The sequence below is a fragment of the Equus quagga genome, chromosome 16 (genome assembly GCF_021613505.1).
Source record: "Equus quagga isolate Etosha38 chromosome 16, UCLA_HA_Equagga_1.0, whole genome shotgun sequence".
In the NCBI taxonomy this organism is placed as follows: domain Eukaryota; kingdom Metazoa; phylum Chordata; class Mammalia; order Perissodactyla; family Equidae; genus Equus; species Equus quagga.
This window is the reverse complement of record NC_060282.1, coordinates 65,331,868-65,354,848: the sequence shown is the minus strand read 5'-3', so window position 1 is coordinate 65,354,848 and position 22,981 is coordinate 65,331,868. Positions and strand designations below refer to the sequence as shown.

At 34.3% G+C, this 22,981-nt stretch overlaps 1 protein-coding gene across 7 annotated transcripts in view; it reads right to left on the bottom strand.

Annotated features, from left to right (window-relative positions):
- Positions 1 to 22,981, bottom strand: part of CSPP1 (centrosome and spindle pole associated protein 1) — a 152,126-nt gene that overhangs the window by 26,286 nt on the left and 102,859 nt on the right. For all 7 annotated transcript variants that reach the window (XR_006885590.1, XM_046642064.1, XM_046642067.1 and 4 more), the window contains 7 exons: positions 17,684 to 17,813; positions 15,923 to 16,070; positions 8,846 to 8,998; positions 5,706 to 5,818; positions 4,889 to 5,038; positions 4,068 to 4,214; positions 1,072 to 1,176 (listed from right to left, as the gene is read on the bottom strand). Coding sequence is in view for 6 of the 7 variants with exons in the window: in XM_046642064.1 (XP_046498020.1) it covers positions 1,072 to 1,176; positions 4,068 to 4,214; positions 4,889 to 5,038; positions 5,706 to 5,818; positions 8,846 to 8,998; positions 15,923 to 16,070; positions 17,684 to 17,813 (946 nt within the window). In the remaining variant the exon portion in view is untranslated. The remainder of the gene's footprint in view (positions 1 to 1,071; positions 1,177 to 4,067; positions 4,215 to 4,888; positions 5,039 to 5,705; positions 5,819 to 8,845; positions 8,999 to 15,922; positions 16,071 to 17,683; positions 17,814 to 22,981) is intronic.

The window sequence follows — 22,981 nt, the reverse complement described above, 5'->3', positions numbered from 1 at the left end:
ATGGCTTCTAAAACTACAAATTCAGTCCAAAGCTCCTTCCTTAGCACAACCTTTATTTTCAACTGCCTACTCTATATAACCCTCACCAGAAATTTGAAAGTTGTCACTGACTCCTACCCACCACACACAGAGTGAGTAAACACCACTATTTGTGTCTCTTAAATGTATCTTGAAGCATTTCTCAGTTCTTAATGTCACTGCCTTTGCTTAGGTCCTCAAAGTCTCACACCTAGATTTCTGCAAAAGCATAAAACTTGTCTTCATGTTTACAGTCTTGCAAGGCCTCTAAAATCTATCTCCACACCACTGCCCGAGAGAACCTTATGCAAGACAAATATGGCCATGTCATTCTCCCAAGTAAAATATTACAATGAATTCCCATACATTAACTACACAGACTTACCAAATCAGAAACTCAGAGGGTGGGATTCAGGAAGATATTCTAACATATTTCTTTGTCTATTCTTGTAATTAGCCTGTTATTTCACTAGCCTACGAAATAAAGTCAGAACCCCTAGCACTCTGTACAACATTCTGTATATGTTCTGATCTCCATCTCCTCTGCCACCTTGGTCAGGCCAGACCAAACCATATGTTTTTGCCATGTGTGCCATGCAGCTTACACTTCCCTCAATGATTTTGCACACGCTGAAAGTCCCTCACCCTCCTTGTCTTTATGGCAAATTCCTACTCATTCTTCAAGAGTCAACTCAAGGATCAACCCTTCTGGAACATTTTCCCGGCTCTCTTTTGATTGCAGCTCAGTCTAAGGTATAAGGGACTTCATTAGCACAACTATAGCTAGCCAGAAGATATATTATCAAAGAAAAGGCCTTCTTGAGGGGCCTAGACAAGAATCATTTGCTAAATTATGACTTGTCAAAAGAATTTAAACTTTAGGGCATCAAGTACTATCAGTTACAACTGAAGCAGCAAATTACTGTAGACATTATCTATATTTCAGATCTGAAAAAACGTAACCTAACTAAATATGATGAAAGAAAATCTCATTCAATCCCCCCAATCCAATAACTTAGCTAAGATTAACAAATCAAAAGAGCAAGTATATACTTGAATAAAGGAACTTATAATGCTGTCAACTGAAGGAGGTCTTTGGAGTTTGCTTGCAATTTTGTTCTGAAGAGCAGGAACTACAGGAGAAGGATGTCTCAAGCGCTAGGGGGGAGAAAAAAAAAAAATATATATATATATCTACACACACATACACACACACACACATCCCCAACATATGTACGTATACACACACCCACACACCCCAATAGTTAACAAGACCATCTAAGAAGTTCAGAATACTAGGGCTTTTATTTAATAAAACACTTTTTTACCAAAAAAGAATCAGAAATTCAATTATATAAGATCAAATGTATCAGTTATGATAAACATGTATAGATTTAGATATCCCTATTAAAGAACATAACTCTCAGATTAGGACAAAAAATTTCAACAAACTTAGGTAAAGCAATAGCACAGCAAATATTAGGAAAGCAACAAAAATAAAAATATATAGCCAAAGTAAAAAATCATCTTAATAACAAAAGAAATAGGACAATACAGAAAACAAGCACAAACTCTTTTCTGGAAAACAATGTAAATCAACCTCTAACATCTAGATCCCTTGTCACAAAGAGCATCATGGATGAGGGAATTTTTCAGGTCACAATAGGGTTCTCTGTCTCCATAAGAAAATAAAACAGGTTTCAGTTTATAGTGTAATAAAACTAATAGTTCCCAAGTTCACATTAAAATCTAAATGCTAAAACCATAAAAACTCCCAACAAAAGGCAATGATAATTATCTGGGTAAAAAAACCCCAGAGTATACGTGTGGATGTTAAATTGTTCTTTTTACAGAGTAGAGAATCAAATATTACTTTCACAAGTGACTTTGACAAAATTAGATACATAAAAGAGAAAGCTTTTTTAAAAAAACCTCTAGGTGACCACAAGCAGAATTATAAAGACAATATAAACCTTCTAAAGGACTGCAGATGATGAAGCAAAAAAAAAGCATAGTCCCATAATAAGAAAACAAGTAACTATCAAGGAAGCAAAACCAAAAATGTCAGAAATTCAATTAATATGATCAAATATGTTCATTATGATAAACAAACGGATTTAGAGATCCCCATTTAAAAGATTATAATTCTCAGATTAAGATAAAAAAACCAAAGTTCAACGAACTAAATAAATATACAAGCTAACTTTTTTAAAAAATAAAAAATAGTGACACAAAAGTAAAAACTAGAAGAGTAGACAAAAATATTTATCAGGCATACATAAATGAAAAACAAACAGCTAGCAAGGCTAATTTCAGAACTGTGGGGAAAATGCATTAAATGGAACAAAGCTGGTTTAAACCTTTATGGTACTTCACAATTAAACTATAACAGTCATAAAATTATATTTTCCTAAGAAATAGCATTTTTTATTAAACATTATAAGAAATTAGTATAAACACAACTGTGGGAAACTAACCATCTTTCATTCTTAAATAACTGATTTTACAATAAAATACTCTGTGTTTTCTGTTCAATTTTGCTGTAATCCTAAAAAATAAACTTGTCCTAAAAAATAAACTTCATTAATTAAAAATATGAATGATACGACATTTGAATATTTTAAAAGGCTAAACAAATATATACCCAATTTTATATCCTAAGAATGAAGACTATTGCCTAATATTCCCAGAACGTTGAAAATAAACAAAACAAACAAACATATAGATCTTACTTATAAATTCCCTTTTAAACAATATTTCAGCAAATTCTAATTGTGAACACTTATCAATTCTATCACTATAAAACCTTGGGATGAGAAACCAAATAGTGTATTTGAACCAATCAGATATGGCTCATGTTAATCGAGAGTAGGTTATATACTGAACCAAACCATATCATAAACACACCAGAGGAATCCTGCTTAGGAGAAATAATACCTGTATAAATCTAAATTTCTGAAAATAATTTTCTTAAATTAAATTGGGCTAAACATATAAGACATACAGGGTTTTTCAAGATGTAAGCCACAGGCCAACTGCATCCGAACCCAAGGATACCTGTAAAATGCAGATTCCTGGACTGCCTTAGTAAAGCAGACATTTTGTAGATGAGATCCAGGAACATGTATTTGAAACAAGTCCCCAGTGATACTTATGCATAAAAAATTTTAAATGTAGCTTTGACATATAAGCAAGGGTGTGAAGTGTATCCTCATAAGGGCCAAGTGGCTTTCTAGAGAGAAAACCTCTAATAACTTCAATTCATGCACCTAACTGTGAACATCAACCCCTTATCTCAGAAACACGGACTTCAAACTAGTCTGTGGTGAGCCATCAGTTTCTTTTTTTTTTTTGTTTTTGTTTTTGAGGAAGATTAGCCCTCAGCTAACTACTGCCAGTCCTCCTCTTTTTGCTGAGGAAGCCTGGCTCTGAGCTAACATCCGTGCCCATCTTCCTCTAGTTTATACGTGGGACGCCTACCACAGCATGGCTGCCAAGCAGTGCCATGTCCGCACCCGGGATCCGAACCAGCGAACCCCGGGCCGCCGAGAAGCGGAACGTGCGAACTTAACCGCTGCGCCACCGGGCCGGCCCCCATCAGTTTCTTTTTTAATTTCCAATCCATCGTGGACAAATGTATAAAACAGAGTAAGAATGAATTACTAGATAAGTGAAAATTTTTAAAAAGACAGTATACATTTCAAGCCCAACTTTTTTATTAGTAGATTCAACACACAAACTGCTACAAAAGTTCCCAAACACTTACTCTCAACTTCTGTACTTACTCTTGTCATGAACAGTTCATAGGGTGCTGACCCACAGGCCATGGGAAGGAGAATAAGAATGGCTAAGGTAAGTAAAGCCAGCACATTCACTGGGGCAAACAGCAACAAAGCACAGTAAGGAAGTTCAGTGCACTGCACTCAGACAAAGCAGTAAGATGGAAGGGATGAACACAGGCACCTCCTTCGCTTTTTCTCTTTTGCTAGTAACTCCATAACTCTTATACTGAAAGTAGGCTTTAATTGACATTTTTGTCTGAAACTTACCTTTGTTTCTTCCCCGATTACATTTTCTCTTTCATAGTAGTGTTGAAGTTGTAGGTTGTGTTTTTCTTCTTCTTCTTTCTTCTTTCTTTCTGCTTCTTTTCGTCTTTCTTCAGCTAACCGAATAAGCTCTTCATTTTTTAGCCTTTGCTTTAGAATACAGAGAAAAATATACACTCCATATATACATTCTATAATCCACTCAAAAACCTGCTGCCTTATTTGTGTGAAATAAAGCAATACAATTGAAGATATAGGTGATATTGTGTTCTTTAACATAAAGATGTTGTCTGCTTAACAATAAAATATTAAGTATTTTTCATAAGATCTTTAATCAGCCTAAACTATTTTTTGGCTTAAAAAAGTCATCATTTCTCTCTTTCTTAACTTAGTCTTCCACTTCAACAAAACAATATCCAGGGGCCAGCCCGGTGGTGTAGCGGTTAAGTTTGTGTGCTCTGCTTCAGCAGCCTAGGATTTGCAGGCTTGGATCCTGGGCATGGACTTAGCTAGCACCACTTGTCAAGCCACGCTGTGGCAGCATCCCACATAAGATAAAGGAAGATTGCTACAGATGTTAGCTCAGCGACAATCTTCCTCAAGCAAAAAGAGAAAGACTGGCAACGTATGTTAGCTCAGGGCCAATCTTCCTCATAAAAAAATAAAAATTAATTAATTAATTAGTAGCCAATGAATGAATATTGACCTGATATTTTCTAAATGTGGTCCAAGGCTGTTCTCCTTTGTAAATAATAAATATCTTTTCAAGTCAAAATAAAGATTTCACTTTCAGACCAAGCAGAAAGAGTAGGAAAGAAATGTACCTCCTCCTCTTTCTCTCTTTTCTTTTCCTGTTCCTCTTCATACTCTTGCTGAATTCGTGCCCTCTGTTCTGCAAGCCGTTTTTCTTCTTTTTCCTCTGCAATTCTCAGTTTCTCTCGCTCTGCTTCCTCTCTTTGTTTTTTTTCCTCAATCTAAAGAATTAAACCCAGTTATTACTTTGCAAAAACTACTAAAAAGTTAGACTAACACTTAATTTTTTTTAATAGTATCCTATGACTTCAACATTTATACCCTTCAACATTCATACCTTCTTGCAAGTAAAAATAAGTCCCTAAAATTTTCAATTAAGAAACACTGTCTTCTTTTGGGCATTTCTGCTATTTTAAATGCTATCTGCTTACATACATAAATTGGGAAATAATTGCAAAGTGTGATTACAACTAGTTTTTATTTATTTACAATCTAAACTACTTAGTCAAAAATATCAAATCATGTGAGGAAAAAAATGTTGATTTTCAACTAACACATAAGCATCTAGAAAGATTCATTCTATGCCTATTGGTGAATATTTTATTGTCTTTCAGTTTTAGAAATTTCAGCATTCTTTAATAATTAATGATTTAGTAAAGTTTAGAAATTATTAAGTTGACCGGTATAGCTAATATGTCTCCTTATTCCTTTTTCAGATATAAGTGAAATAATATAATTTTAGTACTATTTATATCTGATATAAATTAGATATTTTAGATAACTGCATGGAATTTTAGAATTTACTTATCCTATGGATAAAATATTTGCAAGTTCAGTTTATTAAAATTCTTACGAAACTTTGAAACTATGATCAAATAAGCAATTCACCTGAAAACGAAGAAAATTCTTGTATAATTCTTGCTGTCTAATCTGAAGTTCAGTTGGAGGCTCACCAAATATATTTCCCCGAGCAAAAGGAGAGCTCTGCGTTTGCATATGACCTTGAAAGGGAAATTTTGAAAAAACATACCATTAGCCAATGCACAGGTTAAAGAATGAAGACTTTGCTAATAAATTCATATTTTGAAAAAATGTGCTAAATTCAGAAGTCCAGAAGTAAAAATCAGAAGACGAAGGCTAAGATTAGACTCAAGACCAAATGAAAAGTAATGAGAGAAAGAAAAATGATGAAACTGAAATAAAACTAATAGTTGAAACATCATTATGTATCTACACCTGAAAGACACCAGGGAAACACTGACGCTAACAGCCTAAACAACTCTCATTGCAGCAAAGGCTTTAAAGCAAAATTCATGGAGAGAAAAATAAGTACATGTTTAAGCTCTTATCTATGTAAATATACTTTTTTAAGAACACTAACTACACATTAAAATGTATTATGTATACATATATCAAAAAATTTCTAGAATTGTTTTAAAAAATCAGTAACTCCAAAAGTCTTCACATCCATCCATGGTTTAAATAAGAGATTAGAAAGTCAGCTCTAAAAACATTTTTAAAAAATTAGAATGACTCTTTTAATCACTGCAATAATTTTTACTTAAAAAGTCTATTGAATTAATGGGATATAAACATGAACAATAAAAATGTTATATAATACCTATAAAATAGTATTATACATTCTGGGAAAGGAAAGAAAATTATTTCACAAAAGCAACTTGAAAAATAATTATACCCCAGAAGTCTCTTTGAATGCAGGAAAAAAAAAAACGATATTGGAATTTAAGCCTGACATAAATTTTTATACTATTTTTTAGTTACTGGCTCATTCTTCATACTATCAATCTAAAGTATTTTATTTGTCTCATTCATGTAGTTTGTGTAAGCTGACAGCTTTGCAATTTAGCTGCCATTTAGATCTATTTTGCCTTTGTATTTAAATTTATTAATGCTTACATGAACAGATAAGCAGACAGCCAAATCAACACTTAAACAACAAAATTAAACATCAGTCATTAAGTTTATGCTCTTTTTTGGGAAGGGGTTATGGAAATTTAATTTTTCCAGTGTTTTTACTTGGTAAGCAGAGCTACATGCCTGAAAGTGTTATTAATAAGATAAAGTTCTAGGCTGAGACAGAACTACAAACAATACTGGATGTAGAAGAAAAGCATAGAGAAGGGGTCTGTAGCATTAAGATCTCAATACAGACTACTAGAAGCAGCAGCAAATGAAGAGAAAAATAATGATCATCAGAAAGAGGCCAAAATGCTCTTCAATAATATGAAAAGCTGTTTTGATGCTCCTGCTGCACATTGAATTATTACAGACTCAGAGTGAGAGCTAAATTAATAATTTCATCAAAATTAAAAGTTCTAATTTTAGTGCTCCAAAAATCAAAACCAGATCCACTGAGTAAAATCTCTTGTGGATCAAATTAAGAAAGCATTTTCTTGTAATCAGAGATCAAACAGTGGTACAGGATGCCCATGGAAACAACAAACAATCCATCTCCTGAAGTGTTCAAAAGGCTGCAGAAACTAGTGCTACCATCAAAGGCTTGAAAGATGTGAGGCTAGTGATTCTAATTACAGCTCCCCATTTAAACTGCCTGTCTGGCCAATAAGTCATACAGGTTAAAAATAAAAAAAATTTTTTAAAGACTATACGATCAGACCAGAATATTTCAGGACTTCCTAATATAAAGTTCTTTTCTAGTCTAAAATCAAAACTTTTGTGAAAGTGCAAAAGCAGAATTTATAGTAAATAAATGGTTACTTCTATAGGCATTAAAAATAGTGGAAGGTGGGGGCCAGCCCTCTGATGCAGCTGTTAAGTTTACATGTTCTGCTTTGGCGGCCCATGTTTGCCAGTTCGGATCCTGGGTGCAGACCTACGTACTGCTTGGCAAGCCATGCTGTAGCAGGCATCCCACATATAAAATGGAGGAAGACAGACACAGATGTTAGCTCAGGGCCAGTCTTCCTCAGCAAAAAGAGGAGGATTGGCACCAGATGTTAGCTCAGCGCTAATCTTCCTCAAAACAAAAACACAACAAGAACAACAAAAAGAAAAATAGTGCAAGGTGGTGTATTTTTTAACCTTCTTTTGATTTTTAAATATACAACATATTTCCATGTATACTTGATAACGAAAGATGATGACAACTTTTCCTAGCAAGCCATAAAGAAAGATATTAAATAACTTTGAATTTATAGAGCCTTTAATTAAAGGATGCTGTTTAATAGCAAATCAAATACATTTACTTAAGAAAGAGGGATGTGACCAGATATCAAATTAGGTTTTGTTTTGTTTTGTTTTGTTTTGTTTTTTGGTGAGGAAGATTGGCACTGAGCTAACAACTGTTGCCAATCATCTTCTCTTTGCTTGAGGAAGATTGTCCCTGAGCTAACATCTGTGCCAATCGCCCTTTATTTTGTATGTGGGACACTGCCATAGCATGGCTTGATGAGTGGTGTGTAGGTCTGCACCCAGGGTCCAAACCTATAAACCCCAAGCTGCTAAAGCAGAGCATGCAATCTTAATCACTATGCCACCAGACCAACCCCTCAAATTAAATTTTTAACTACTTCATTTCTTTGTACATTATGATTTTATAAGAGATGGCAAATGATTACAAATAAGCAAAAGATGAATTTTGTTGTACAATTTATCATAACCACATCTGATAACATTTTCACTAATGCAAACAGTTATGGGTGTAAGGAGCAAAGTGTGTATGTGTAAAAAGACTACTTGATTTTAAGAAATGTCCTCCCACCAGCAAAACAAAAATGTTAGCAGCAGCTAAAGTATACATAAGCAAGTTACAAAGCTAAGAAAAAATACATACCATTAAGAAGCAAACTATATTTCCCTATTCACTTTTTTCAAAATACCTAAGAAGAAAAGGTACTGAAAGTGGCATGAATAATATGTTATGCTTCCTGACTCAGGGTAACCAAATTCTCAAAATCACAGTAAGAACGTTGTCAGAGAACAGAAGAGAAATATTATTGAATGACTTTAGAAATGTTGGAAAAAAAAAAAAAAAGGTGATTAAAAACCTGAGTTTTTATTTGCAGAGTCTTCTAGGTTCTCAGCATTTGAAGTGGCTAAATTTTGGTCTAGAGATACAACAGCCCTTTTATCTTCATATGTTCTTGCATCTGGGTTATGGTAGGCATCTACATTTTGTCTGTGCATCATATTCAAATCAGCTGAGAGGGAAAAATAAGCCATTTATTTCAATAAACACATTTCTATAATTAGCATGCTTAACACATTTTCTTAAAGTAGGAAATCGGAGAGAAAAACAATAGGACAGAGCTGGAATAATTCAATGGTATCTTGGTGCCCTGAAAACAGAAACAAAATTATCAAAATTTATAAGACTAAAAACCTTATAAAATAAACTCAAAATCAGTAGAGAACTTAAGAATATATAGCTCTTCGACAATCAATAAAAACCACATTCATAGCTGTTACTTAAGAACTTGGAATCTCTTTAACATAAAACAAACACAGCAACAATTCAAAACAAGTTATAGTGAAATTTACCCAATATCATTAGCACTTCTAACAGAAAAATATAATCATATGGAGTTTTAAAATATATCCACAAATTCTTTGACAATCCTCCCTTCAAAGATGGAGCTCAGTTCCCCTCCCCTTGAGTGTGGGCCAGAGTTAGTAACGCACTTCTTACGAACAGGATGTTGCAAAATGATGGTATATGACTTCCGAAGCTACTTCATAAAAGACATTATGGTTTCCACCTTGCTTAATGTATTTGATTACTCACTCTGAAGAAAGCCTGCTACCAAATGATAAGGACACTAAAGGAGCCCTATGGAGAGGCCCACATGGTAAGGAAGTGAAGCTTCCTGAGCCATGGGAGGGCACCATCTTGGAAACAGACTCTCAGTCCCAGTCAGGTCTTCACATGACTGTAGCCCTGGCTAACATTGTGAGAGACCCTGAGACAGAACCACCCAGCTAAACCACTCACAAATTACAGACCTACAGAACTGCAAGATAATAAATGTTTGTTATTTTAAAACACTACATGATAGGTGATTTGTTACACAGCAATAGATACTACATACACATGGCAAAAATCTGAGCATGCAGGACTGGGTAAAACAATCAGTCAAACTTAAAAACAGACCTGAATGATTATGGAACTCAAAAGCTTTAACAAAATAAAAAGTAGTTTTTCTCCACAAAACAACTGAGATAGTACGGGAGCAATATAAGGGAACTTAAACCTGGATATAAGAAGTATTTATCAGGAAGCTTGTTATGTTCAAGGATGTATTTTGAACATGAATCGCAATTAGAATACCAGATGGAACATAAGAAATAACATGTGAATGTTACCAAAGAAAATGAGAGTTCAGAATCAGGAAGGTTCATATCCTATTACAACATTTAGGACAGGTTGGACTTAGAAACTGGATAGAAGCTTCACAAGTGAAGATGGGTGGGAAAGCATAATAAAGAAACAAAACAATGTAAGAAACAGCTCCAAGGGGGTAAAACATGAACGGTGTTCTGGTAACAATAAAGTAGTCCAGCTTGACTAGAGCACAAAACACACGTACGTAATAGAGCAATGAGAGGTTAAGAGAGGAAAACGCAGATTGGATGCCTATTCTGCAGTACTCTAGAACACAAGCTTACGGCTCTCTATTCTGTTCCATAGATGATAGTAGAGACAGTTTTAGTAATTATGGAAGTAGTACTAGCAAGAATGGCAGCTAAAACTTAATATTCACCATTTTTATATTCTAGACAATAACCTGCATGGGGTACTACTATTTTCACCCCAGTATTATAGACAAGAAAATCAGACTAAATCTGATCAAAGACCACAAAGCCAGTAAACTGGCAGAGCAAGAATGGGAATTCAGACAGTGAGACTCCAGAGTCCTCAATGATTTTTGAATATGGAATAATACAATTGGTTATACTCTTGATACACATAGCTTGGATGTGAAAAACAAAGGAGAAGAATGACTAAGTAATGAGGAAATGGCAACAGCTCAGGCAAGATATAAGAAATTTCAATTATGGTGGTAGTACGAATGAAAAAGAAGAGAATTCAAGGAACACTGAAGAGACAGAACCTATATAGTATATTATATAGCCTATATTATAACCTATATTATATTATAACCTACGTATAATATTATATGATAATATAGTTACAATAAATTATTATATATTATAATACATAATATTATATAATATATATATTAGGCTTATTAACTGACTAGATATGGGGAGTCAAAAGGACTCCGTATTTTTTAGTTTGAATGATCAGAATTATGACGCATTTACAGAAAAAGACAAAGATGAGCTGGAATTAAAAAGTGAAGTTTAGTTTTGCATGCTAGGTATACATAATCCACTAAACACCAGGTACAGAGATTCAGAAGACAGGTTGGAACTGAAGTGGAGAGTTTTAAAAGTGATCATGGGAAAATAAAGAGATTTGAAGATCATCTGCAGAGAAGGTCTAAAGAGAACCACAGTGGAGGAGATGTGGAAGGAGAGAATGGATGGAGGAAAGAGTATATCTAAGTCAAGAAACACATGATGTCAGAAGACAGTTCTAGAACAAAGACCATGTTCACAAACATAGAAGGGTTTAACCTGGCTCATAATACACACCCAATAACTGTCAGCTGAAGAGAAACCAACATCTGAGAGATGTTGCAACACCAAGAGAATGCACAGGACTTAGAGGAAGGAACTGTCAACCTAGTTCAAAGAGGATGAGTACTGAATAAAAACCATTAAATTGAAAATAGGGACATCAGTTATTTTTGAAAATGTGGCATCAGTAGAGTAGTAGGAGCTGGAAGTCATATTATGAAGCAATAAGAGAGTAGTAAGAACTTACAGCAACAAGCACAGACTACTTTTTGAATATGTTTTATATGACAAGGGAAGTATAGCAAGGTCAAGAACAGAGTTTTTGTTTGTTTGTGTTTAAGAATACAAGTAACCTAAGTATGTTCAGAGGTGGAAGGCAAGAAATGGGTAGAAAAACTGAAAATGCAAGAAAGAAGGGATTGGTGAAATCACAAAGAAAAGCTGATTGCAAGAAAATTACCAAGTGCCAAGGACTGATAAGGCATGAAGTAGATAGGTGCTCCTGAAATCACCACCAAATCCTGGGATCTAGCTGGATATGGGAAGCAAACAAAGACAGATTAAGTGTTTATATTTCATTTATGCATTGTATTGGCCCTATTAGATTTATGTTGTTTATTGAGATAATTTGCATACAATGAAGTTCATCCTTTTTAAGTGTATTGTCCAATGTGTTTTGACAACTGATTCTAATAACCACTGCTACAATCAAGATACAGAACATTTCCAATTTTCCAACCCTGTATACTTGCCAACCTCTGATCTGCACTCTGACACGATAGTATTGCCTTTTGTGTTTTACATTTTTCTCTCAGTATAATGTCTTTGAGATTTATCCATGTTGTTGCATGTGTCAATAGTTTATCCCACAAGTGTTTGTCCATTTACCAGTTGATGGAAATTTGGGTTGTTTACAGTTTAAGGCTATTATGAATAAGGCTGTTATAAACATTCACTTACAGGTCTTTGTGTGAACATAAGTTTTCCTTTCTCTTGGGTAAATACCAGGAATGGAATCACTGGGATGTATACTAAGTGTATGTTTAACTGTAAGAAACTGCCAGAACTTTTTCCAAAGAGGTTGTGCCATTTTGCATTCCCACTAGCAAAGCATGAGATTTCCAGTTACTCTAAATCCTCATCGGCACTTGAAATTGTTCATCTTTAATATTTTAGCCATTCTATTAAGTGTGTAGTGATATCTTATTATGTTTTTTAAAAGAAACTTTTTATTTTGAAATAATTTAAGTCTTACGGAAGAGTTGCAAAGATATTATAGAGAGTACCCTTCACCCATTTCCCTTAATGTTAACATCTTACATACTCTTGGCGTAGTAATCAAAATTAGAAATTAAAATTGCTACAATACTATTAATTAAATTGTAAACTTTATTTCCCCCTAATGTCCTTATGCCGTTCCAGACTCTAGTCCAGGACCCCCCTGTTGCATTTAGCTGTCATGTCTCTTTAGTCTCCTCCAATCTGACAGTTCCTCTTTCTGTGTCTTTTTTGTGTTTACTACACAGTAGTCCCCCCTTTTCCGCGGTTTTGCTTTCTGCAGTTTCAGTTACCTGCGGTCAACTGCTGTCTTAAAATATTAAATGGAAAATTCCATTAAAACCTATGAAAACAATCTATAGATTTTAAACTGCTCACTATTCTGAGTAGTGTGATGAAATCTTGCACCATCCTGCTCCGTCCTGCCCGGGACATGAATCATCCCTTTGTCCAGCATGTCCATGCTGTATATGCTGCCTGCCTGTTAGCCTGTTAGTTAGGAAAAAGCATAGTTTATAAAGGATTCGGTTCTATCTGTGGTTTCAGGCAGCCACTGAAGGTCCTGGAACGTATCCCCTGTGAATACTGGGGAACTAATAAAATAACTTTATTGAGATCTAATTACCATACCACACAATTTACCCACTTAAAATATACAATTTAGTAGTTTTTATTATATTCATAGAGTTGTGCTACAATCACACAATCAATTTTGGAAGATTTTTTACATTGAATTGCTTTGGTACCTTTGTTGAAAATCAACTGACCATAAAATTATTTCTGGACACTCAATTCTGTTCCATTGATCTAGTTGTCTATCCTTTTGCCCATTTCACATTCTCTTGATTACGGCAGCTTTGAAGCAAGTTTTGAAATTAAGTGTGAGTATTCCAACTTTGTTCTTCTTTTTCAAGATTGTTTTGGCAACTTGACTTCCTTTGTATCTTCATATAAATTTTGCTATCAGTTTGTCAACCTCAACAAAAAAGTATGGCAGGATTTTCACTGGGACAGTCAAGAAATAATGTACAACTGAAATGTCACAATGACGTAAACTATTATGAACTCAATAAAAAATAAAACTTTAAAATATATAAACATAAAACTTCTGAAACCATCTGAAAAAAAAGTTTCCTTCAATTCTAAACAATATTTTATAATTCAATAACCTACACTTATCCTACTCACTTCCACCAATTAAACACTTAGAGAACACCATAACTGTATTGTCTGAACTGGAGATAATCTTGGAAAGTTCTTAGAAATAATCCTAGAAAGTTCTAGGAAATTCTTCTATTCCAGTGTTTCCCAAAGTTTCAGTCATTTAAGCATCTCCTCTGCAGTAACTGATATGTTTCTATCAATTCATAATTTATATTCACTGTACCAAAGAATGGCTAGATGCTTATCAAGTTGAAGTCCTCTTCCTGGGCATAAAGAAACCGAAACTTCCCAGCCCCCTAAGCAGTTAGGTTAGAACTTATAAGTAGGTCTAGACAATGGAACAAAGACAAAACTGACATTCCTCCACGTCTAGGCCAGGACCCAACAAAATTTTCAACATGTTCTCCCACCCCCTCGACCTTGTCTGCACGGCTAGAAGTGAAGGACTTCAAAATGGAGGAGTGACACAATGGAAGAGACCCAGATTCCTGAGTCACCTCGTGGAGGAGAACCATCCAAACAGCATCAGAATGTGACATAAGTGAGAAGTAAACTTACGCTGTCTTAAGCCTCTAAGAATTGGAGGTTGCCTGTTTCAGCACCTTTCATTAAATGTCTGGACTAATACCCTTACTTTAAATGGAAATGTTACAGTACTATCCATGAATGGAAAACCAGTTGTTTTTCTAAAATACATTGAAAGAAACATTTAACTTTTTTGTGTGTGTACGAGGAAGACTGGCCGTGAGCTAACATCTGTTGCCAATCTTCCTCTTTTTTTTTTCCCTTTTTTCTCCCCAAAGCCCCAGTACATAGTTGTATATCCTAGCTGTAGGTCATTCTAGTTCTTCTACGTGGGATGCCACCGCAGCATGGCTTGATGAGCAGTGTGTAGGTCCACACTCAGGATCCGAACTAGTGAACCCTGGGCTGCCAAAGCGGAGCATGTGAACTTAGCCAGTCAGTCCTGGGGTCAGTCCCCATATTTAACTTTTAAAATAAGAAATGTTTATCTATGTATCACCTAAAGCCACCTCGTCTATAGAGAGAGCAAGAGTTCCAGTCTTCAAAACTGTGAGGAAAGTATTTATGAGGTGAGGATAAGAAAGGAACAAATCTTTTGGTAAGAAAAGAGTTACCTTGTTAATTTAACTGAGCCTCAAATATATCTTTTCTAAAAAGCCATTTTTACCAAAGAATCAAAGATACAAAACTAATAACTCAATATCCAAAAAATCATCTGATTTCATCACTCAACTATCCCTACAATAATGTATATCACCTGAAGAACAACATGAAATCTATATTTTAACCATTTTCATGGGTTTCTAATATTCATTTCTCATTTCTAATTAAACAATTTTCAAAAACTCATTATCTTTGCTCTACTTTCATTCTTAGCTAAAAGCTAATCAGAGGTCATCCTAATATATATAACAAGTTACATAGAGTCTCTTTTCAAGTGCTTGTTGTGTGATTTTTCTATCAAACATTTTTGAGAGCACATAATAGAAAGATAAATCAATATAATTCTGCAACCTGCCAGAAAATTTCTTACATGGGTCTTTATTTTTCAAAGGAGTGCTTGCATTGTGCAACTATATGGCATATACGAATTAAACACAACATTGCTTCCCGGCACTACTCCAGATCACTTATTTTAAAGACGTCTCACTAGTTTTTTTAAAAAAACTTGTAATAAGGATTTTATTATTTTTACTAGTAAATTTTTCAAAGTTCTAACTACTAGAATTTTAGTTTGGGTAAAAATTTGCCAACTAATATAAGCTTTTCTCTGCGATTGAGTTGTTATCACCAGAGTGGGAAATTTGCAATAAAAATAAATGAATAGTATTCTGAAGAAGAAAGGCTTTCTAACCTGTTATTACATTTATTATCAAAATACCTCTTTTGATTAAGCTACATAAAGAGAGACCTCGCCTTAGTCTATGATTCTCACTTCTTTCTACTCCCCACTCTTTTCAAAAGTTAAAAATAATTTAGTTTCTTTTAAAAACAAGTCAATGGAAATAACATACTTATCAGATTTCCTCTCGCATCTCTGAGAGGAGCACCACCTCCACCTTTCCCCCAGGGGTTATAACTTCTCATTTCAGCTTCTAATTTAGCTTCATATTCTTCTTTTTCTTCACGTTCTTTCTTCCTTCTTTCTTCTCTTTCCCGAATCTTAACAACATAAGAAACATTCATAAGTGCTGACTAGTATTCTAATACAAAAAGCTAGTTTTAATATCAGATTTTATTTTATTTTTCTTATTAGAGAAAAAACTGGAGGGGCTTTTTTTCGGCATGCTTCACAATAAATTTAAAGTTGCAAGTATATGTAATATCCAATTTTAAAAACACTTCGATGGCTGGAATACAGAGATGCTGTTCCCCTCACATCATGCCACTAGAGTCCTTTCCAGCCACTGACGCCACTTTGGACTAAATCAAATCCTACCTCCCACCCACAACTTCTACCTGTGCCATTCTCTCCCTAACCTCACCAGTTCCATGGGAACCACTAAGATCTCCCTACCCTCCTTTTTCATCTCTCCTTTCATGGGACCTGGCCAGTCACAGACTAAACCCTACACTTCACCAGACCTACTCTACCCTGGGAAAATTGCACTCCTATAATTCAAAGAAGTTAAAGGTTCAGAGCTCTTTGGAGAATGGTGGACTACTATACGTAAAATTTTATGAAAGCGTACCAAACAAATACATTCTTACCATCATCAAGTATAAGCGCAGGGTTGTTGTCTAGAGACATACGGGTAGGCAATGAACAAGTATTTACATTTTGGAAAGTTACATACAAAAAATAGTGTTGATAATTCTATAACTTAAAAAAAATCCCTTTTCCAAGGAGGTTGTCCACGTAAAAACTGAACAAAAGGAGCTTTAGAAGAAATCCAAGTGGACTTCATAGAAAAGTACCTCATATGGACATATACCTACCCAGAGTTCCAGGGTCCTCTCAGAGATATGAGTATTTCCCCAAAAATATCCATACATTTGACACAGTTACTCTTAAGTAAACTCTTTTCAAACATTACAAACTACAACAGAATCCACTATCTTCCTCCTTCAAAGTTCTACCTCCTTTTTTGCCTATCATATGCTCCTAGATTACAACACTCAGAATCATCCACAAGCCTTCTGTTCCTTCTCATTCCTTATGTGTAATTTCTATCGATAAAACTCCAGGGATTGTCTCTTGGAAGTCCTCCCCATCTTCCCCATCTGGTTCAAGGCCTCATCACCTCCTGGCTGGACTACCTCAATAGTTTACTGAAGGGTTTTTCTGCCACATCTCTTTCCCAACCATCTACATCACAACCAGATATCTTCCTAAAAGCCACATCTGCTCACATCAACTATTTCTTTCACTCTCTGGCTTAAAATTCCCTTCCTTTGGCTGTCTGTAACAGGATGAAACTGAAAACCCCTTATTAGCTATTCCTTCACAATCTAGCACAAACTAACACTGGAGCCCATTCCCCCACATCAATTCCATTTCATGAATACACCAGGAATTTCAAATCTATTCATTGTATACCATGCAGCTCAAATATCAACAACCATATGAAGCCCTCAACTGCCAAGGCAACTATTCTCCCTATCCTCTGCTTCCAACAGCATTCTAGTCTGTTTACCTCAAAACTTATCATATTGAATTATAAATAACTCGGGTTTTTCTTCTCCTCTGCCATACTCTTAAGTTCCGAGGGACCACTGTTCTAACAGGTAAGATGTTCAACATTAAATGAGTGAATAAAGGAATGAATGAATACCTGCTGCAGCAAAGCTTCTTGGTAAGACTGAAGTGACTGTTTTGAAGGCTTTGGTTTATCTTCAAAAAACAATCCTGAATTTATTGCTCGATCACTTGTAATTTTCAGTTCATTCTGTCTAACTGTATTCCTACATCAAACACACAATTAATCATTTGAACCCATTTATGACTAAGCAAGAAGAAAATGCAATATTCCAAACAAGAAAAGATATTTCTCTGTAGGTCAGAGAGAAATCCTTAAGTAAACGACCCCTTCCTAAGTTCTTTCCCCTGTGTCTGCTTTCACAATTCACGGAACTTTCAAATTTACTGGATTTACTTCTTGATCTAGATGGCAGTTACATGGGGATGAAAAGACTTTGAGATAATTCATTAAGCAGTATACATATGATGCAGGCACTTTTCTGAATGCATAGAAATAATAATATAGTAGAAGTCCATCAAATAATATCATAACTAATGATTTACTTAAGAAATGTACTCCAGTATAAAATAATAACTTCCTAGCCATTTCAAGAATGAAATAATATATTTACAGTAAAAAGTCTGACTGCCCCAAATAAATAAAAATCTCTGAAAAAACTTACCAGGAAGCAAAAAAGCAAAAATTTAAAACATATTTTGGTTACATAAATCTCAAGCAATAAAGTGCTATTTGTCTTAAATACAAATCATGTTAACGTACAGGAACACAGCCACTTTGAAGAAAACAATACACTTAAAAAATATGAATTATAAAAGATAAACTCTATTAGTTTTATAATAAAATTACAATTATAAAAAAGAGACTACAAAAGACTTCTCATCTCCAAAAACATCACCATCACCTTAAATAATGAGTTCCCTTTGTATATTTAACTTATCTAATTTATTTACAATTTTTTATTAGGATAAACAGATGTTTGTATATACTGGATTATGAGTGGGCAAAAGGGAAAATGAAGAGAACCAGAGCAAATGGTTCCTAACAGACCTTATACTTTTTCAGAGCAAGCATGTGTAAATGAATAAAGAAACTTGAGACGGCTTATCCAAGTAACTCAATCTCTCAAAACAAATTGGCTATAAATCACATCATGGATAGATTCTCTCTCAGTATCTATTTCACTCATTTTTCTTCCCTATCTCTTACCCCTCACTCAAGGACCTAAATTCTTAGCCTTTATTTATCAACTCCTCCCTGGCCCAAAGAGGATTTAGGGATGTATGTACAGTTAGATCAGAATGGGAGGAAGGAGACAAATGGTAGGGGTGGTAATTATACAGTGCAATAATTTTCAGTAAATTTATGGAGCTGTGCAATCATCACCACAATCCAGTTTTGGAACTTTTTCATAACCCAAAAATATTTCTCATACTCATATGCAACCAATCCCTGTACCCAACCCAGCCACAGGCAATCACAAGTAAGCGGCCTGCTTTCTGTCTCTATAGATTTGCTCTTTCTGGATATTTCATATAAATGGAACCATATGATATAGATAGATTCTTTCACTCATAATATTTTTGAGGTATGTTGTAGCATGTGTCAGCAGTTCATTCCTTTTTATCACTAAATAGTATTTCATTGCATGGATATAATACATTTTGTTTATCCACTTACCAGTTGATAGGCTTTTGAATTATTTATACTTTTTGGCTGTCATGAATAATACTGTTATGAACATTCACAGACAAGTCTGTGTGTGTACATATATTTTCATTTCTCTTAAGCATATGCTAGGATTGGAACTGCAGTGTTTTATGGTAAATATATATTTAACTTTTTAAGAAACTGCCATTTCCTGCAACTGCTTTTTATATATTGATCTTGTATTCAGCAATTCTGTTAAAACTCCTATTAATTCTAATATTTTATCTGTACATTCTTTTGCAAATAATCAGTTTTTTCTCTTCCTTTCTAATCCTTATACATATCTTCCTTCCTTTCTTTTTTATTTTTGACCTTGCTGCAATTATTGGGCCCCAAAGGAAATGGTGATAATAAGAACACGTCTTATTGTCAATTTCAAAAAAAAAAAAAAAAAAGAATGTTTTAAACATATCACTTTTAAGTAAACCATATGATGTAGGTTTTTCACGTTTATACTTTCTTAGGGTAAGTAGCCTCCCCCTCACCTATTTTGTTAAGTTTTTAATCACTAATGGATACTGAATTTTATTAATGCTTTCTCTGTATCTATTGAAATGATCATACTGCTTTCTTCTTTATTCTGTTAATATGGCACATTACAGTAACTGATTTTACAATAATAATATTGATATCTAACATCAATTTGTATTTAGTATATATCAGACACTGTTCTAAACACTTTACGTATTTTAATTCATCCAATCGCCAGAAAAACTGTATGAGTTGATACCATTATCATTCCAATTAATAAACAAGGAATATGAAACATGCCTCAAGCTAATTAGTAAAACCAGGATTCAAACCAAGGCACTCTGCCTGCCAAGTCTATACTCGTGACTGATATGCACTACTACACTTAGTCATCCAACTTTCCAGAATAATTCCAAGTTGGGATGAAATATCCTTTTCTACACTATGAGGTTCAGTTTTAGGATTCTTGTATCTATGTCTATGAGTGAAACTGGCCTGTAATTCCCAATTCTCATATTGGCCTTGTCAGATTTAAGTATCAGGATTATGACAGTCTCATAATAGTAGCTGTGCAGTATTCCCTCTTATTCTAGACTCTTTATTAGTGTGTGTAAGATTAATTTTTTTCCTTGGATGTTTGGTATAATTTACCAGTCCATCCAAACACGGAGTGTGTAGGAAGATTTGAAAATTATGACCCAATTTTCTTTAACAGTTTTGATATTGTTCAGGTTTTCTATTTCTTCAAGTCAGTTTTAAGTTAAATGTTAATAGCATTTTTTCTTCTTCACTTTAATTTCCAAATTCATTGGCACAAAATTGTTCATAATATATCCTCAGTGTCTTTTTAAGGTTAATTACAACTACAGTGACAATTTTTTCACTCCTAATGTTTCTTATTTATACTTCTCGCTTTTTTTTTTCACGATCAACCTCAACAGAGAACTACTTTACCAGTCTTTTTAAGGAACCTACTTCTTTAGACTCTGTTGATCCTCTATATTGAATGTTTCTATTTCATTAATTTCTGTTCTTTCTTTTTTTCCTTGCTTCTTTGGGTTTACGTTGCTGTTATGTTTCTCACTTTTTAGATGCATGATCATTATTTTATTTTTCATCTCATTTTATGTATTTTCCAATTTGTTCCTTGTTTTCTAATTTCCAATATACTGAGTTTTTAAAGTTATTTTTTAAATGGGTTCCTACTTTAAGTGGTACATAGGATATGAGTCCACTGAAATTTATTAAGACTTCCTTTGGGGCCAGCCCAGTGGTGGAACAATTAAGTTCGCACATTCTGCTTCTTCGGCAACCCTGGGTTCACCTGTTTGGATCCTGGGTGCAGACCTACACAGTGCTTGTCAAGCCATGCTGTGGCAGGCATCCACATATAAAGTAGAGGAAGATGGACACAGATGTTAGCTCAGGGCCAGTCTTCCTCAGCAAAAAAGAGGAAGATTGGCAGTAGATGTTAGCTCAGAGCTAAACTTCCTCAAAAAAAAAGACTTCCTTTAAGGACTAGGATGTGATCAGTCTCATAAATATTCCTATGAGAGCAACAAAAATATATATTCTGGGGGCTGGCCCCGTGGCTGAGTGGTTAAGGTCACGCGCTCCGCTGCAGGCGGCCCAGTGTTTCGTTGGTTCGAATCCTGGGCGCGGACATGGCACTGCTCATCAAACCACGCTGAGGCAGCGTCCCACATGCCACAACTAGAAGGACCCACAACGAAGAATACACAACTATGTACTGGGGGGGCTTTGGGGAGAAAAAGGAAAAAAATAAAATCTTTAAAAAAAAAAAAATATATATATATATATTCTGAAGTTTGGGATGCATTTCCATACATTTCCATTAGAGTAAGCTTGTTAATTATGTTAAGTGAATCCTTCTATAACCTTACTGATTATTTTCTGATTTATCTATCACTTATGAAAACAAGTGATAAAGTCTCACACTAGGATTCTGTATTTGTCTACTTTCACCTGTAATTCTTTAAAATTTTGCTTTATATACATTTTGACACTATGTTTTTAGGTGCATAAAATTTTTTATTATATTATCCTGCTAAAATGAACCTTTACTTTTTATAAAAGAATACTTTTTGTCTCAAAAAAGTTTTATAAACTGAAAAACTAATTTTATTTCATGTTAATATAGCTAAACAAACTTCATTTTAATTCATATTCTCCTAGTATATCTGTATCTTTTTACTTTCAACTTTTCTATATCATTTTTTAAACATGTCTTACAAGCAACATGTACCTAGATTTTGCTTTTGTATCTAGTATGACAAGATTTCTCTTTAAACTTGATACTTAACCATTTACTAATATCAAATTTAAGTTTGTCATTTAATTTGGACTTTTAATCGGGTTAAATAGTTTCCTTAAACCTTTCTATGTTTCTTTTTATCCTCATTTTTTGCCTCCTTTTTGATTTTTTTTCCTTTAGTACATTAGTAAGTTGCACCTTTTGTCCATATACTTTTAATGGTTACCCTAGAAATATAATGCCAATATTTAACTTATCAAAGAGTAAAGCTAATCAGAATGCTTACCACCCTCCCAAATGATACAAAAATTTTGAAACACTAACCTCTTCCAAATTATATGCTATTCCTATTAATCACTCTTAATTTTACTCACTTTTAAACTCATAATAATTTTACATAGATAATGTTTATTGAATTCCATCCACGTATTTATTCGGTTTTTTTCTTTCCACTCCTTCATGCAATGCAGACATTCCCTCTGTGACCCCCTTCCTTCTGCATTTAGAATTTAATTTACTGAGGGTCTGCTAGTGGCAAATTCAGTTGATTGTCTTACAATATTTTTACTTCAATCTCATTCATGAAAAACAACTTCGCTGAATATAGAATGATCTCAACACACTGACAGTATCTTTAGTTATCTTCTGAATTCCTTCCTAGAGTTACTTTGAGAGTAAGGTCTTTTCTCTTTGGCTGATTTTAAGTTCCTCTGCATTTTTTATGTTCTGAGTTTTACTATGATTGCCTTGGTATGGACTTTTTTTATTTATCCTGTTTGAGAGGTGTTGGGCTTTTAGAATCTATAGATGAGAATCTTTCATCAATTGTAGAACATTTTAAGATATCATCTCTTCAAATATTCCTTTTGTCCCTTTCCTCTTTTGCTAGAATTCTAACTAGATACAGTTAGACCTTT